General features: G+C 38.0%; 1 protein-coding gene across 2 annotated transcripts; it reads left to right on the forward strand.

The window, feature by feature from the left end:
• Positions 1-2,133: 2,133 nt before the first annotated feature.
• Positions 2,134-16,090, forward strand: mppe1 (metallophosphoesterase 1). 2 transcript variants are annotated; one of them, XM_015021656.1, is made up of 9 exons: positions 2,134-2,830; positions 2,939-3,047; positions 4,420-4,523; positions 6,604-6,684; positions 9,072-9,180; positions 11,521-11,601; positions 12,533-12,655; positions 12,756-12,896; positions 14,553-14,732. In XM_015021656.1, the coding sequence occupies exons 1-9, from the start codon at positions 2,580-2,582 to the stop codon at positions 14,631-14,633; spliced, it is 1,080 nt and encodes a 359-aa protein (XP_014877142.1). In that variant the 5' UTR covers positions 2,134-2,579; the 3' UTR covers positions 14,634-14,732. The 2 variants fall into 2 exon arrangements, with proteins under 2 accessions (XP_014877142.1, XP_014877141.1); XM_015021655.1 differs by lacking the exon at positions 14,553-14,732 and adding an exon at positions 15,491-16,090 and having other exon boundaries at positions 2,149-2,830.
• The last annotated feature ends 1,004 nt before the right edge of the window (positions 16,091-17,094 follow it).

Here is a 17,094-nt window from a genome sequence, read left to right on the forward strand (position 1 = left end):
AAGTGAGAAAGAGTGTGAATACTTTTGCAAAGTACAGTTTGAAGTCTGTAGTTCAGGATATTAAATATATTAACTGTTTACTGTTCTGTTTAAATTTCTAAAAGTGTGAAGATTTGGAAGCAGAATATTTTTCTTTTCCTTCGGCTAAACATTTCTACGTTAAGCTGCGAGGCGGATTCAGAGTGTAAGAGCGCAGCTACTGTATGAAGACATATTTTATGGATTCCTCTTTAAGTTTTCAAGGCACAATCAGCTGTTAAAGAAAATGCAGAGTAGAGATAAATATTCCGCCGTAATTTGGCGCCCCCTCTAGAGGCGCCCCTGTGCGTCGCCTTTTGCGCCGCTGTCACCGCCATCACCCCCAACAATCTTCTTCATTCAGTCATGAAAAGTTTCTCTCTAGTCGTGCAGGTTCCCCTTGCGCTGCTTCTCTTTTCATCTTCCTCATTCTGCGTGTTAAAAGGGTCAGATACGAATCTAGATAAATCGATTGTCTTCCCTACAGAAACTCCCCAAACCGACCAGTTTTCCCAGTAACTGCCCTCTGATGACACAATTACCATCAGAGGCGAAGGGGCTGCACTCATAAACAGTCTGCAGCTGATTAGATTTCTCCCGTAAATCACTTAATCTCATTTGTCCCAATAGCTGTTGTCTCCTTTCCATCTGTCTGCTTTCGCGGATCCCTTATTAGATTATTGTTTATCAACAGAAACATTTTCATTACAGCCAGACTCATGTTACGCGTCTTTTAAAAGCACCACTTTTACGTCAAATTGTTTTAATTTAGTGTCTGCTTTCTCTCAAACACCCAGTCAAGCTCACATGTTTGAGTGCGGCCCAAACCGGAAGTTTTGTGTTCTTCCAAAGTAAAAGGCTCAACATGATGCAAATTTCATTTTGTTTGTAGAACTGTATATATTTGGAACAGTATATATATTTAGGTTTTGGTAATAATTGCATTTAAAAAAAAAAGATGTACTACCAACTTTTTCCAACGTTTGTAGTTTTACTAAATCTGATTGCATCAATAGTAATAGCTTTCGAAAATGTTATTATTTTTATTTTATTTTTTACCGTTTTTACTTCACTTATGTTATTCAACACTCATTTTTCACTTGCATGTCCTTAGATTCTCCAAACTGTAAAAATAAAACTGTTTGAACTTGATGGATACTCAAATTATTACGTTGGAATAATTGGAATAAATTTGTTCTAAGTTGTAAGAAAATTGATATTATGAAGATAATTTTCTAGACATTAATTTTAAGATATTTCTGTCCATTTAAAAATGTATGCAGGTATCATAAATCAAAATAACTAAAATAAAAAACAGAATAAAACAATGCAATGTCTGGTAATTCTAGAAAAAAAATTATGATTTTTTTTTTTATTATTATCATGTTTCTGTCACGCACAGTAAACCATTAGCAATCTTTCACCCAGACTTTTTGACAGTTGAGTATACTACTACTACTACTACGAATAATAATTATAATAAAATAGTTAAACCTGAAAAAAAGACAAAATAAAAACACTGCAACAAATTGTTGTACGGAGGGCAGATCCTGCCATAATCAGCAGGAACACAATAATTACATGTTGTGTAATATAAAAGGGCAAATACTTCTTTTGCCCTTTTTCCTTTAACTTTTACAAAGAGTAAAAGGGGAAAAGAAAACATTATAGGAAAAATAAAAAAGAAATCTGTAAATAATTGAACAAAGGAGAAAATATAAAGTGAGAAAATACAAAGAGGAAATGTTAGAGGAGAAAATAAATAAATAAAAAAGTGGCAGTAAAATAAAATAAAAAAACAGAATGAGGAAAAATTATAAATAAAAACATGATAGTAAATACAAAATGTGTTAAATGCAAAATATAAAAAAACTGAGAACAAGTAAACAAGGAAGCTAAGAAAATAATATTGGAAATAAAATAATATTTCTAATGTTATAATGTATAATTAATCATGTTGAAAATTAAAAATTAGTGTTGATTCATATGTAACCAAATTAGTTGGAAAAAGTTATTTATTTATTTTTTGGAAGTGATTTCTGGCACTTCATCAAACCTTTTATTTATCTCTATATGTATTACCAATTTTGACAGAATCCATCCTCCATAAATTTGTACGCAACTTCAAAATAAAACTATATTCGTGCTGAAGACTCGCGGTTCGGGTTTGTCGTTGCTTCATTTTATAGAGATCCATAACCGGAAGTGTCGTTTCCAGCTTGACGGCGCTGAAAGGCTGCCAAACAGAGGCTGACTGATGCTGCCCGCTGCGGTCTCCCTCAATGAGCCGAGGCCGAGCTGAACTTTCACATCTCCTCCTCCGCCGTCTGGGTCCATAGAACCGAACCCGAAAAAACGCTTCTTTTTTTTCCTCAGATGCTCCACAGCCATTTTAAACTGAGCATCCCTCTGTGGGAGATCTGAAATAATAATAATATTACTAATAAAAAAAAATTAAATAAAATCCCTCCGGGTCTGCGGGAGGAGCGGGTCTGAACTGAGGAGATGCCTGACGGGTGGCTCGGTTCTTCTGGGCATCCCGAGCATCGATTAGCGGAGAAATGCTGAAGTTTAGCGGCAGCTCGGTGGTCGCGGCGCTGCTCATCGCGGTGGTTTTCGGCGCTTTCTTCTTCTGCGAGTATCTCATCTACTTCCCGACCATCCTCAAGTGCGCCTGGCCGAAGCTGAGCCGTGCCCGGGGCGGAGAGGGCACCGACGGGCGGCCGGCGGACGCAGCGGTCCGCGCCATGGTGCTTTCGGACACCCACCTCCTCGGAGCGGTGGGGGGACACTGGTTCGACAAGCTCAGGAGGTAATCTCTCCATTTTACCCATCCATTTTAAACACCAGTAAGGTGAGGTGAGGTGAGGCAATAAAAGGAAAAGCCAAAAAATGACAGCGGGGTTGTTTCCAAACGCAGGGAATGGCAGATGGAGCGGGCTTTCCAGACCGCGCTGTGGCTGCTCAAGCCCGAAATAGTCTTTATTCTCGGGGATATCTTCGACGAAGGCAAGTGGAGCTCCCAGAAGGTAACAGAGCTCCATGTTTTCCCTCCTAATGCAGCTGCACTGCTTTTGGATTATCCTAACCATGCTTGGAAATAATAATAATAGAGGAAATAAACTGTGCATGATGTGGATTTAGAGGGTTCTGATCAGATTCTGGTTCTGTTTGGGCCCACAGACCGCAGGGTCTGATGTAAACATCTGCAGCCTCCATCCATCTCTCCACACAATGCTCCATTTATTTCACTGATGCACTGATTTTGGCAGGTCAGCGATTACCGATCTTTAAAAATCCTGACCTGCCGATTCTGATTTTGGCCTTTACCAATTTTGTCTGAAATGTTACAAGATATAGCAAGAAAGTCCCTGAATTGGCAACACCGAGGTGCCTATTGTTAACTGCAAACGAGCAGAAATGACCCGGTGGGCCGGCCTGTCAGCCAAATCTCTCTCACAGGAGAGCAGAAAAGGACAGTGGATGATTTTTAGACCTTTGCTGAGGTGGATCAGGTCCGAAAATTGAGGAAATTGGTGCCGATTGGCCAATAAATTGTCTGGCTCATAAATCGGAGCACCCCAAATTTATTTCACTCACGCTGTAAAAATCATGGAATCTGAGAATATGATGAAATATAACCATTAAGTTTGAGCAGTTTGCCAAACACAAATAGAAAAATGTACAACAATCGCTCCTATTGTCATTTCTAGACCCGGCTGCAGCTCTACTTCCTCAGTGTTTGTTGAATCCTAAAGAAATGTTCCGACTTTCTGACGATTGTTTAGATTAAATTAGGGCCCGGTCTGTCAGTCAAACCTTTCTCACCAGAGAGCAAATGGTTGATTCTTAGACCTTTGCCAAGCTATTTAGGATCGGCTTCACATGTAAAAATCGGCCGATCGCCAATCTCCCAATATTAAGGAAATCGGCACCGTTAAATCGGCTGGCCGATAAATCAGTGCGCCTAATAACAAATGAAATATTAATCAACATTATGATGTGCAACGACGGCACTTGACAAAATGTAATGTCTGAACTGTGTTTCTATGACTTTGTATTATTATTATGCTGTTTGAAATGTCTTGCTGCTGAAATGTGCTCTACACATAAACACATAAACTGATTGACTTGAAATAAAAAAATTTTCAGGGTTATAAATATCCTTTCGCTGCTAAACCTCCTCACGTGTTAATAGTTTCAGCTCTAATAGAAAAGCAGCATCTGAGGGCCAATTAGAGCCTCATCATAGAAAACTTTAAACCCCTGAAGTAATTAATGGCCTCTGGCGGGGCGCCGCGGCTCGGAGCAGCCACCTCGGCCTTCCCTGGAGATCCCATTAGGACTCCTGAATGGCTCAGGTGAATTTCTGAAACCTTCTCTCTCCGTTTCTCTCTGCAGCACTGGGAGGACGACGTGCGCCGCTTCCACAGGATGTTCAGGCACTCCTCGGACACAGAACTGGTCGTACTGGTCGGCAATCACGACATCGGGTTCCATTATGAGTAAGCACGCAACGCCTCTCCGCTTTTGCTCCTTTTGTGTAAAAATAAAACAACGGTTGACCTTTCAGAGGCGGGACGCTGCTGAAAATCCTGATGAATTAAACCCTGAGATTAGAGCTCACACTCCCTGAGCATACTGATTTTATTTTTACTGCCGTCACTGTTAAACACAAAATCTTACCAAATATTTCCTGTCTGGTTTTAATGCAAATATTTTTTTGTGAACACATTTGAGACATTTGTTTTGAATAAACTGAATTAAATATCTTAGTACACTTGAAATATGACAAAGCTAACTTACAAGAAACAGGAGGTTGTTCTAAGCCACTAATTCCTGAACACTGATAAAAGGTTCTAGTTTCACTGGCAGATTATGTCACTTCTAATTTGGGAAAAATGTTTTATAATAAGTGAAATAATCTGCCAGTGGAACCAGAACTTTGTATCAATATTCAGGAATAACTGGCCTAAAACAAGCTCATATTTCTTGCTGAAAAGTTACAATAAAGTTAGTTTTGTCGTATTTCCAGTGTACTAATATATTTCCACTATAAACTAGACCAAAATAGTTGGATACATTCTGTGTTTTTGCAGTGCTGCTTCCAGAAATAGCTCCCAGGAGTATCAGCGAAATCTTCTCTGCTGCAGAGCCGGAAAAACAAAAGGAGACGAGTTTGTCCACATTACATAAATGTTTCAGAAATGTTTGAGGTGTGAACCAATCGGAACGAGTTTAGTTAGATAATGCCAGAGTTATGTGTAGTAAATGCTGTCAGGAATGAGAACACACTGCAAAAACACAAAATGTAACTTAGTATTTTTGTCTAGTTTCTAGTGCAAATATCTTAGTACACTTAAAAAGAGACAAAACTATATTATAAGTAACATTTCAGCAAGATAAATTAGCTTTTTAAAGAAATAATTCTAAAAAAATCATTCTGGGAGATTATTTAACTTATTTTCCCATGTTACAAGTGAAAATTTAGCAATATTAAGAAATTATTGACTTAAAACAAGCTCCTATATTTATTGAAAAATTATTTGTAAGTTAGTTTTGTATTATTTCAAGTGTATTAAGATATTTGCACGAGAAACTAGAACATTAAATACTTGTGTTAGATTTTGTGTTTTTGCAGTGCACACAGTCTGAACTGTTTGGAAAACACAAAAGGCTTCATTGACTGAGGTTTCCTTACCATCAGCCCTCTGCACACCACCCTGCTGCACAAAGGTGAACCAAACACGGACTACTGCACCACTGCAAAACTGCAGAGTCTCGTTTTAGGAAGACACCCGGTTGTTTTTTTTAAAGTAACACAGATAGATATATAAATGTTGAGTATTATCACATGCTGTCCAGATCCATATTTTATTGGGATTTTGTGTGGTGGATAAACAGGCAGTAATGCATAATTGTGATGCGGAAGGAAAATGAGACATGATTTTCAAAATATCAAGTGTTTACATTCAGCCTGATCTTAGTCAATACTTTGTAAAAATGACTTTTTGCTTCAGTTACAAATCAAAGTCCTTTGGGAAATGCACCAGTTCTGCACCTCTACAGACTAACTTTCTTTAAAGAATTTCACTCTTTACATTTAAAAGCAAGTTTTTCATAATATAACTCAATGTGATATATATATATATATATAAATATAATGTAAAATAAATTAATGTTCTGAAATGTTTGTACTCTGGCAGCAAACTAAAGAAGAAAGTATTTATTTTTTATTCCTGTGGAAACTTTTAAACAGCAGCAGCGCCGCAGCTCTTAGTGGTTCTAGTTCATTTTTGATGTTCGAGACTTGCGCTACGTTTCAGAGATGTTGCATTCATTGTTTTTGCAGAAGGGAAGTGACACACGGTGCAGAAAATAATCTCGCAGTTAAATTTTTGATGCATGTGCTTCAGAGATGTGGGATTATGTCGACATGCGGCTGCTCTTACGGGCTTTGATTCAATCCGTGCAGCAGGGAGTGGAACTGGCACAGCCCTTATGTAACAGTGCATGACGTGCCGGGCTGAGCAGCAGCTTTTTAACCCTCACTGTTTGCGTTGTTGTGTTGTGTTTCCCCTGCAGGATGGACTGGTTCAAGCTGCAGCGCTTTGAGAAGGTCTTCAACGCCTCCTCCACCAGGATTGTTACCAAAAAGGGAGTCAAGTGAGTGACAGGAAGTAGAAAAGCATAAAATGCTGCAGCCATCAGTTAGGCTTCTTCACAAGAAAAAAATACACAATATTATTTAGTTTCTAGTAAAAGTCACTCTACACCTATTGTAAAAGTTCTCAGACTTTTCCTCCCTATTTTAAGAGATGGATTTTTTAATAAAGGGGGGTTCTGTTGAGATGCTATGAGCGGTTAGTAGCTTACCCAGTTTTATTTCTCTCTAAATACATTTAAGTATTTTTTACAGGGGACTTTTTCTGTATTAAAATACAATACATTTAGCCCTGACTGATACATTGTGATAAACGATAATATTGTTGTTTTAAGACCATTTTCAAGTAAAAATGTAATAATAATGGTAATGGCATAATGATGGAAGAACAGATTCTTAAAGATCAATAAACTTTAAATTCTAAAGAACCATGAGCACATTAGCAACTGGAAGACATTTTAAGTATCCGAAATAAATAAACAACAACAGAAATAACAAATGGAAAGAATCATAGTCTCTGTAAATATAAAAAAACAGGCTGGTTGAGGCCAAAGCACCAGATTGAAGATTTTTGTCGTCCAACTTTTGGTGGAAAGTGAAAAACAATAAATCATGCAAATGGAAATCACTGTTTAAATTTGTCATGCAATTAATTAATTGGTTTATTACTCATTACAACAGTGCCAGTTTAGATTGACTAACACAATAATTTTGATTAATTAATAACAAAGATTCTAACACGTTACAAATTTTAAGTCATTTAATCAATCTGGCTTTTATTTTATTATTTTTTACACAAAAGTCCTGAGCTGGAACCTTTGTGTTTCTTATTGTGTTTCTGGTTCGCCTGTAAACCTGACGCACAAGTGACATCTATAAGCAAGAGCAATGACCGACAAAGCCATTTCTCTTGGCCCACCAGAGGTTAAAGTTCCCTTCATAAAACAATCTAATGCTTGAAAAGTCTGTTGTTGTGCTCAAATTGTGCTAAAAGGAGTTAGCCAATCACTGAAGCTACTCAAGCCTAAAATAGCATCTCATTGCTAAACATGTTGCAGTAGCACCAATGTCTCCAGTGCTAATGTCAGCATCCAGATGTCCAAGTATTTTTTCATAGAAGTTGCATGAATGATCAGATTTTCTGAAATACTTTGCACCAATCTAATGGTTCAATAACATAAATAACTGATTAAAATAAATAAATGTTGTTGAGCTCATATGTCTATTTATTCAATAATTTAGCATAAAAATCTTTTGCTTATTTTGTCAGCCATCATCATATTCAATAAATCTGAATTAATACAACATTTAATTTCCTTTTGGGATTGATAAAGTATTTTTGAATTGTGGTCGCAGGTGTAGTTTGGAGACGTTTTATCATCTGCCAGTTAATCTGTGCCAGCTTTCAGCAGCCATCCTGGGATCTTATCGGGAATTAGCGCTTTCCCAGGATTGATCCTGTCGAGTCTTGGCCGACTTTAGCGATAAAAGCTGAAAGGTCGGATGGTGGAGGAGAACCAAATCTCTCCCTATAGCTGCTGGATTTGATGCTTCGAATAAAGAGATGCTGAGCCGATCTGGAAGAGAAACTTCACTCTCCTCTGCCCTCTGTGGGGTTTTCCTCTGCCAGGCTCACCTGCTCTCCGCTGTGTTTTTGCTGCGTCGGTGCGTTTTGCAATCCTGATCCCCGTTAAAAGTGCAGACGCTGCCATGTTGTCCAAGCGCTGCCCTGCAGGCTGCATCACCTCTGTGGTCGTCAAAGGCTTATAGCAGCGCTTATACTACCTGCAGTTAACTTTTTTAGATTCGTTTGAATAAATTAGGAAGGTGTATTGATTCAAACTTAACTTTATGTTGAAAGGTTTCTCAGGTTTGTGTTGTAAAGCTTCTCCACCAGACAGATGGAGCTGCTGCTGCTGCTGCAGCTGCAACTGGAATCAATGATTTCTCAACAATGTGTGAAAGGCAGCGTGTAAATGAATGCGTCAGGGAGAAAATGGGTCATTTATTCTGACAGGATTGTTACTGTTCACCATTCTGGAAAATATAGAGTCTGGAAAATGATGGAAGTTCATGGAGAGATTTCCAGGTTTGGATTAGAAAAAATAGATTATTAGAAAAATAGTGGTGATTAAAGACTCTAATCCTTCACATACATGTTGATCCATCCATCCATCCATCCATACATCCATCCATCCATCCAGTTTGAACAGAACTAAGAACTGAGTTAAAGTATGTGTGATAATTTACCACGAGTCTAAACTTTACTTAAAATCTGCAGTACCTTAAAAGAAAAACAACTGAAAAACATTTCCCCATGAGGTTAGAAATCCGCACCTGCAGGTAAATTAGCAATAAAAATCTGTGCATGCTCCCCTCCTGTTTGCAGCTTCTTGCTGGTGAACAGCGTGGCGCTGCATGGCGACGGCTGCCCCATCTGCCAGTCGGTGGAAAAGGACCTGATCAAACTCTCCAGAGACCTCAACTGCTCGCTTCAGGTGGGAGCAGGTTTCTGCCAGCTCTCTGCACCAGAGTTGGGTAGTAACTAGTTACATTTACTCAATTACATTTACTTGAGTAATTTTTTTGGGGAAAAAACCCCCAAAAACTTTTAGGAGTATTTATAGTACCGGTGTACTTTTTAATTTCACTTGAGTAACTTTATTATGAAGTATTTCTACTCTTACTTGAGTAAAATTTATGGGTTTTCTACCCACTGAATGAAAAACAAAAATGTTTTAATCAAATGTTCTCCAGACATATTTTGTTAAAACATAACCAAATATTAAACAAACATGTAGTTTTTGTTAAAGTTAAAAAAAATGTAAAGAGAAATAATACCCTTGTTTTGATACTTTATATGGACATAATCAGGCACGTGCAGAAGGGGGGTCTGGAGGGGGCTTGAGCACCTGCCCCTTTTGGTCAATTTTTTATTTTTTTTTTGTACTATTTTCTAAGCCCTCTTCTGACACATAATACATGTACTAAAATAATTTGCTTTTTGTTGGTTTTTTTATTTTTTATACAACATAATAAGCCCCCCGGTCATCTTGTTACCTTTGACCTTTTGCCTGTGACGCATGACGCAGTTGCCTCTCACGCAGTGAGATAAGGCGGCTAACTGGAGCTGAATATGGCAATACTTTCCTATAACAAAATAAACCTGCAGAAAGAAATCACTAATAAAATATCTTACATATGCATAGTTGCTCTATATAGAGATTTTCCTTAGCTTTGATTGTATATCTCACAATTTTGTAAATTATCATTGTTTATTAAGCTCTGAAAGCTGTGTGGCTTTGTTAATATTCTGTCCTAGAATGCGTTAGATGTGCCCTTTTTTTTGAGCACCTGTCCCTTTAGTGGTCTCTACACGACAAAATGAATTAATCAACTTACAATTAACCATTGATTGAAAATGTTCCAAGATTAAAGCTTAGTTGACAGGCAGAATTTTTTTTGTCCCTGTTACGAATTAGGACACCCTGATTATTGGGATGACTTACAAAATAATCCTAACCGATAATCCTGTCGTTTGTGGTGTTAAGAGTGTTCTGGTCCTCTCGAAAGGACTTCCATCTAAAATCGGTGACATTCACAAACATTATTGGATTGTCTTGGTCCGATGTCGCACTAAACTGGAACTACGAACTGGAACGCAACCTGTTGAATGTGACAGGTAGCCAATCAGAGCGCGGTGACGTAAGCACGTAGGTGAAGCCAAAACAAGAACATGGCGTAACCGAAAGTCCTGCGGATATCGAAGATGGAGGACCGACTCGTTGATATGTGGCAACAACGGGAATGTTTGTTGAACATTTCGTGTAAGGCATATCACAACCAAAATGAAAAGGAGAAGAGTCTGAAGGAAACTGCTACCACCCGGTAACTTTTCAGCTACCAATTATAAGTTAGTTTTAACAATAACGTTTATTCACTGCAAATATTTCATAACATCAAAGCAGCAACAACTTAAAATCATATAATCAACCGGTGAAGCTAAATGAAACGACAGAACAAAAAAAAAACAACCTAAACACATTGCAACACAAGTTAAAAAAATTAAACTCACCTCCTTATCATAGCGCAGCAGTACTTTAACACTTTTTCTTTCTGTGACGTCTTTAATCGCTTAAGAGAACTCCACTATCACCACTGTCTCTAAATCGTCTGCCATGTTTGTTTACTCTTAATTCCCGTACGATATCGCGGGGTTCTTCTTCTTCTTTGATATCGCGGGGTTTTACGGGATTTCCTATCTTAAATCTTAATATTCTTGAGTGAATGCAGTTCACAGAATGCGACCAAAACTAAGATATTTTTTATAACATGTGTGGTATCTCAAGTTTTGAAAATCGGCCAACAATTTTTAAAACCTGCCGTGTGACATAAGTCCTTCGTTTAGAGTTGTATTTGACCTCCATCCAGCTTAGGGCGCCACTGGTCACCCTTCAGCGAAACCGTTGATACAGAAACAAAGATGGCGGCCAGAACAGAACGGGAAAGAGAAACGGTTAAACCAAAAGTCCGGTGTGGGATGTGAAATGCACTTTATGTGGTTCTAGTTTGAAATATAAGCACTCGTTAGCTCCTTACGTTTCACCTTAAATAGATAGCGCTCATTCAGCGTAAACAATTAAACATTATTAATGGGACTTCATGGCGCGAAGTTTTAATATTTCTTCAAGAGCAACCATAGATGGTACATCTATGAACATCTGTTTATTGGGAATTAAGTGTTTTACATATTTTATTCTTAACATTTTTCATTTTTCTGCCCAGCAACATAGTCAATCAGAGGTAAAAACAGTCCCTGTGTATTTACTCCTGTGCAGAAGTCGCAGTCTGACGGTGAAGAGACAGAGAACTGTGAGGGCTCCCAGTTCTATCCTCCCACCGCCCCCATCATGCTGCAGGTAAACCGGGATAAAATCTGAAGCCGCTCCGCTCAGTCCAACATTTTAAAATCTATTTTATGTGGCCAACAAAGATTATAAGAGTTGGATAAATCTACCCTTTATGGAGGAGTGTAAGGCTGCAACTAACGATTATTAATAATTAATAATTATTATTAATCAGATTTTAAAAAATGCCTGCAGATTTTTCTGTGAATTATCCCATTGTATTCAATATTAGAAATACACAAGATTCAAATAAATCAATTTCTTTTTTTAAAATAAGAAAATGATCTTTTTTATGCTTTAAATGCAACAGCATTCCTTTCATGTACGCTTGAGTATTTGTAGCAAAGGAAGTTTAAAAAAAACCCACTTTTAATAATGTGAAAAGTTCACCTAATATTACTACAGTACATGACTAATCTGGTGATAATATTTTTAATAAATTGATTAATAACTTTACAGCTAAAGGTGATTGATGGTAGATTTATTACAGGGTTTGAACCAGGTGAATGTAAAGCTTGAGGAGTTCGTGGTAGAACAGATTTATGGACAAAGAAATATGTTTTTGTACAGCTCTGGTTTAATTACTGCTCTGAATATGTTTTACCTTTTTTAAATCTGTACACTCCAGTTATTGACTAATCGATTACTAAATTAGTTGAGGATTATATCAATAATCTTATTAATCACGATTAATACGATTAATCATTTCAGCCCTAGAGGGTAGTTGTAATGTGACAAAATGTGTGTGTGTGTGTGTGTGTGTGTGTGTGTGTGTATATATATATATATATATATATATATATATATATATATAGTACTTTTAGCTTGATGCAGCGGCAGCACCAGACTTTTCTGTCTCAGTTTTGTAGCTTCAGGTTTAGACGTTCCCATCTTTTATCTGACATTTAACACACAGATGCTCTGACATCTGCTTCTCCTGCAGCACTACCCGCTGTACAGAGTGAGCGACGCCAGCTGCACGGGGCAGGACGCCGCGCCGCCTGAGGAGCGCCACCTGCTGTTCAGAGAGAAGTACGACGTGTTGTCAAAGGAGGCCTCCCAGCGGGTGAGTCTTCTGCAGTATTAGCGTTGAGGTGATGAAAGCGGTGATGTAAGGAAGCAGCTCCTAAGGTGAATTTGGGTCGTTTCTTCTTTTCCCTCCTCAGCTGCTGCAGTGGTTTAAGCCGCGGCTCATCCTGAGCGGACACACCCACAGCGGATGTGAGGTTCTCCATGACAACAAGTACCCAGAAATCAGCGTGCCGTCTTTCAGCTGGAGGAACAGGAATAACCCCAGCTTCATCCTGGTGAGTGGGAACACAGAGACGCTCTGCGCAGAGACAGATTATTTCATTTTTAGCTGTTTTTTCACCTTCAGGTTACCCCAAGTTTGTTACAGTAGTTTTTTTCACTGAACTTTTCAGTTTTGAAACCTGAAAGTGTGCTGGGATTTGTAAAAATCTACTCAATGAAGAGTGTAATGACAAAACAAATCCAGTATCATTTTACTCGTTTATGACTTGGTTTGTCCAGCTACTTAACATGCGGTTCTATTTACTGTTCAGTTCAGTGAGTTTCATTGGGATTTTATACAAAGTCTTGTATTAAAAAACTGAAAAATCACAAAATCTGTACCAGGTATTTTTTCCCAGTTTCTAGTGCAAATAAATTAGTACACTTGGAAAAAAAACCCATAAAAGTAACAGTAACTTTTCACCAAGATATAGCAGCTGGTTTTAATTTAATAATTCCTTAATATTGGCCTAAAAGGGGCAGCTTATTTAACTTATAATGTGTGAAAAATGTCTTTTTATAAGTGAAATAATCTGGCAGTGTTACTAGCAGTAGTACTTTTCTCTACGATGTGGGAAAAGATGGCAAATTTAGGTGAATTTAGTTTAAGTTTTCAACACTTTTATTTTAGTTATTTACTTAAAATAACCTCTGAAAAGTTACTTTTATGTTAGTTTTGCCTTATTTCAAGTATCCAAAGATATTTGCACCAGAAACTAGACCAAGTATACCTGGTAAGATTCTGTGTTTTTCCATTTAAAGTTAAAAATCTGAAAACGGGGCTTTTATTTCTATCCAGCCTCTTTGTTTTTGTTGAACCACCTGCTGCTGCTGCTGTTCCTATGAGAAAAGTCCTTTTTCCCAAACAGCTCCAGCTCAGTCGGATTGGATGGAGAGCATCTGTGGAAATCAGGTTTTTAAAGTTTTGACAGATTTCCAATTGAACTTTGACTGGGCCACTCTTAACTCCGGCTCACCGTATCTTTTTATGTGGCCCTCCAGACTCCAGGTTATATTAATCAGTCACTCAAGCTTTTCATGATTCTGCGATTGTGAAGATGCACACAAAATCAACAAATCCCAGAGTTATAGTTGGGAAATTTCCTTAATAACAAAACAGTTAAAAAAAGAAAATGCAAGTAGAAAAAATGAAGGGCATCAGAAAGAGGAAAACAATCTTACATTACTTTAGTTTTATTCCTAATAAATAACTGAGTTTATAGCAACATTTTCACATAAATGGTCAAAAATATTGGGCTTAAGTGACGCTAACCCCCACCTGCAGATGGCAGTATTTCTTATTTTTAGACACTGCTGCCTCAGCCTTACTTGATGTCAAGTTATAGTCTGTGATTGACATTTACCATCAGAAATGAGCACAAAATTCTTTGTAAATATTTCTAAATTAAATGCCACAAAATCAGATTTTCATTGTAAAAAAATCTCAAAAACTATCAAGCAACCTTGTGGGACTGATCAAAGTGAAAAGATTATTTTAAGAAGTACTTATTGAATGTTTATTCATATTTTAATGGTTGTTTGAAGGGTTTTATCGGTACATTCTGGCACAGCCGACCCTTTGAGGGCGTTGATGACGTTCATGTGGCCCAGAGTGAGTCGGGTTTCCTCGATGCTCTAAACCTGCGTTCTGCCTCTGGCTGTATGTTCAGGGTCGCCGCGCCGCTGGAAGGCCGACCTCCTGTCTCAGCTCTTTTCCAGACCCTTTCTCCCAGGAAGCGCCCCGTTTTTAGCTCCATCCATCCTCCCATCAACTCTGAACTGCTTCCCTTGTTCCTGCTGGAGAAAACCATCCCCACAGCATGATGCTGCCATCACCATGTCTCACGGTGTGAATGCTGTTTGTTCACTAATGTGGTCCATACACCTGTTCATCCATCCATCCATCCATCCATCCATCCAGCCATCCATCCATCCATCCATCCATCCATCCAGCCATCCATCCATCCATCCATCCATCTATTAGGGCTGAAACGATTAATCGTCATGAATCAATTATTCAAATAATCGGTTAATCGTTAACTGAAAAATACCAGTTTATTTTCTTATTTAAAAAGGAATTTTTTCTTTATATGTGTGTCTTTATGCATTTCTAATATTGTACAAATGTGCCATTTTTAAAAAAAATCTGATTGATCGATTAATCATCAAACGATAGAATAATCAATTACTGTGAAATGCCTGATTGGTATTTGAGGTTAAAGGTCACCAAACATTCGCAGGTGCGTTCAACAGGTATCCATGAGGAATGACTTCACAGCCAAAACAAGAGAATAAATAATAATTTTGCTTTTTTTATTGTAAAATGCTGAATCATGTTTTAATATTCTAAAATAATTGAATTAGTTTAGTTTGTTTTGTGAACTTTTGTGATGTTTTCTTGTATAAAAATCATTTGATGTTTCTTTTTTAATCTGTTTGCATTTTTCTGTTTAATTTTCTAACCTTATTTTTCTTATTTATTCAAGAATTGATATCAGTTTTACTTCTTTTTCTCTCACAAAAAATGCTGCAGCTGCTAGCTTCCGGGCGCCCTCTAGTGGCAAACGTGGAGAACTTACAGGCGGCTAACATCTCTCTCCCTCCCCAGGCGTCGGTGTCGCCCGGCGGTCACTCCCTGTCCAAATGTTTCCTCCCGGAGGAGAGCACGGTGATCGGGGTGTATTGCTCGGCCGGAGCCGGGCTGCTGCTGCTGCTGCTGGCGCACTGTCTGTGGATGAAGGGGCTGCTGCAGCTCAGCCTCTGCCTGCTGGGGAAGCACAAGTCTCTGTGAACTACGTTACCCAGAGTGCACCTCGCCTGGTAACATACCCGGGTGTCCGTCCGCACAGCCTCTGTTTGTTGAATCATGTGAAGGATACAAGTATATTTATATCTATATAAATGTGTAAATCAGTGCTGGCATTGATGATGATAATCGGTTTTAAAGTCGGACATTTGTCGGGCTGGACATGTAAATAAACGCTGCTGTGAGTTGGAGCTGCCAATCATGATTTATTTCATTTTAATTATTTTATTTTTAAAATCTGTTCTTGATGTCAGACCATCCGTCACCGCTGCTCGTTGTTTTTTATGATCTGTATGTATTTAATCAAGACTTTCTGTGCCAAATTGTTGACAAGTTTCTGATGAGATGTTCTTAATAAAGAGTTTTCTGGTGGAAAAAACGAAGCAGAGAACAAGAAAACTGTCTATCAGCAATTATCTTTGCAGAAGCTTTTTGGTTTAATTTCTAAAGATGTTATTGCTTATTTTTCCCCAACATTTATTTCGTAAAACCTGTAGTAATGTGATGATGCGTTCAAGTTACCTCGGAAGTCAGAACTTTCTGTTAACCAGTGATGGGCACAGCTAGCAAAAAAGTTAGTGAAGCTAAATGTTGAAGCGTTACAACAACATAGCCTATTTAGCAGAAGCTAATGCTAAGGTGCTAACTTCAAAGCATATATGCAATTGAAAAGCTACAACATTTAAGCACAGATTTAATGTTGAAATAATTTACATATCTAATGCCATTGTTTTTTTTCTGTTTTTAATATTTTGTTCTCTTATTTCAATAAAGTTACTGGGGAAAAATAGATATGAGCGTGGAACTGTTGAGTAAACGGTCATCACCCACTTCAAAATAAAAGCATGAAAATAAACATCTTAACTTCTTGAAGAATTGTTAGACAATTGATAACCAAAACGTTAACCCTTTATTAAACTGAACGTTTTCTAAACAGCTAAATAAATGAGTATTTTATAATTTAGAAAGCTAGCTGCGCTAGCAATAGCGCATTAGCATAATTGTGCCCACCACTGCTGCTGCTGCCAACCAACTCAAGGCTAAAACTCTTAAAATAGTTAAAAACACAGTTGGTTGCAGTATTTCCTGATTTAAAAAACGCTTCCCCTAACAATCCCAAAGTTACCAAGCCTTTCTGCTGCCTTAGAAACATTAAAAAAAGAAGAGGAAAAAACAAAACGGACACAGCTGGACACCAGGGTGGAAATAAAGCAAAGTCCTCTAATGTGCCTCTTTATTTAAAGAAAATAAAAACGTCATTTAATCATCCTCCCAAGGCCCAAACAAGGCTTTTCGCACCTCCAGTCAGTTCACTCTCTTTCGGGGATAGACGTGTACGGTAGCAGAAGAAAAAAAGGCTGATGCTGTTTGTACAAGGAAAAGAGCTCGTCTTGTTGGGTGCTGCT

The sequence above is a fragment of the Poecilia latipinna genome, unplaced genomic scaffold (genome assembly GCF_001443285.1).
Source record: "Poecilia latipinna isolate Pla-1442-1.1 unplaced genomic scaffold, P_latipinna-1.0 Scaffold2820, whole genome shotgun sequence".
Taxonomy (NCBI): domain Eukaryota; kingdom Metazoa; phylum Chordata; class Actinopteri; order Cyprinodontiformes; family Poeciliidae; genus Poecilia; species Poecilia latipinna.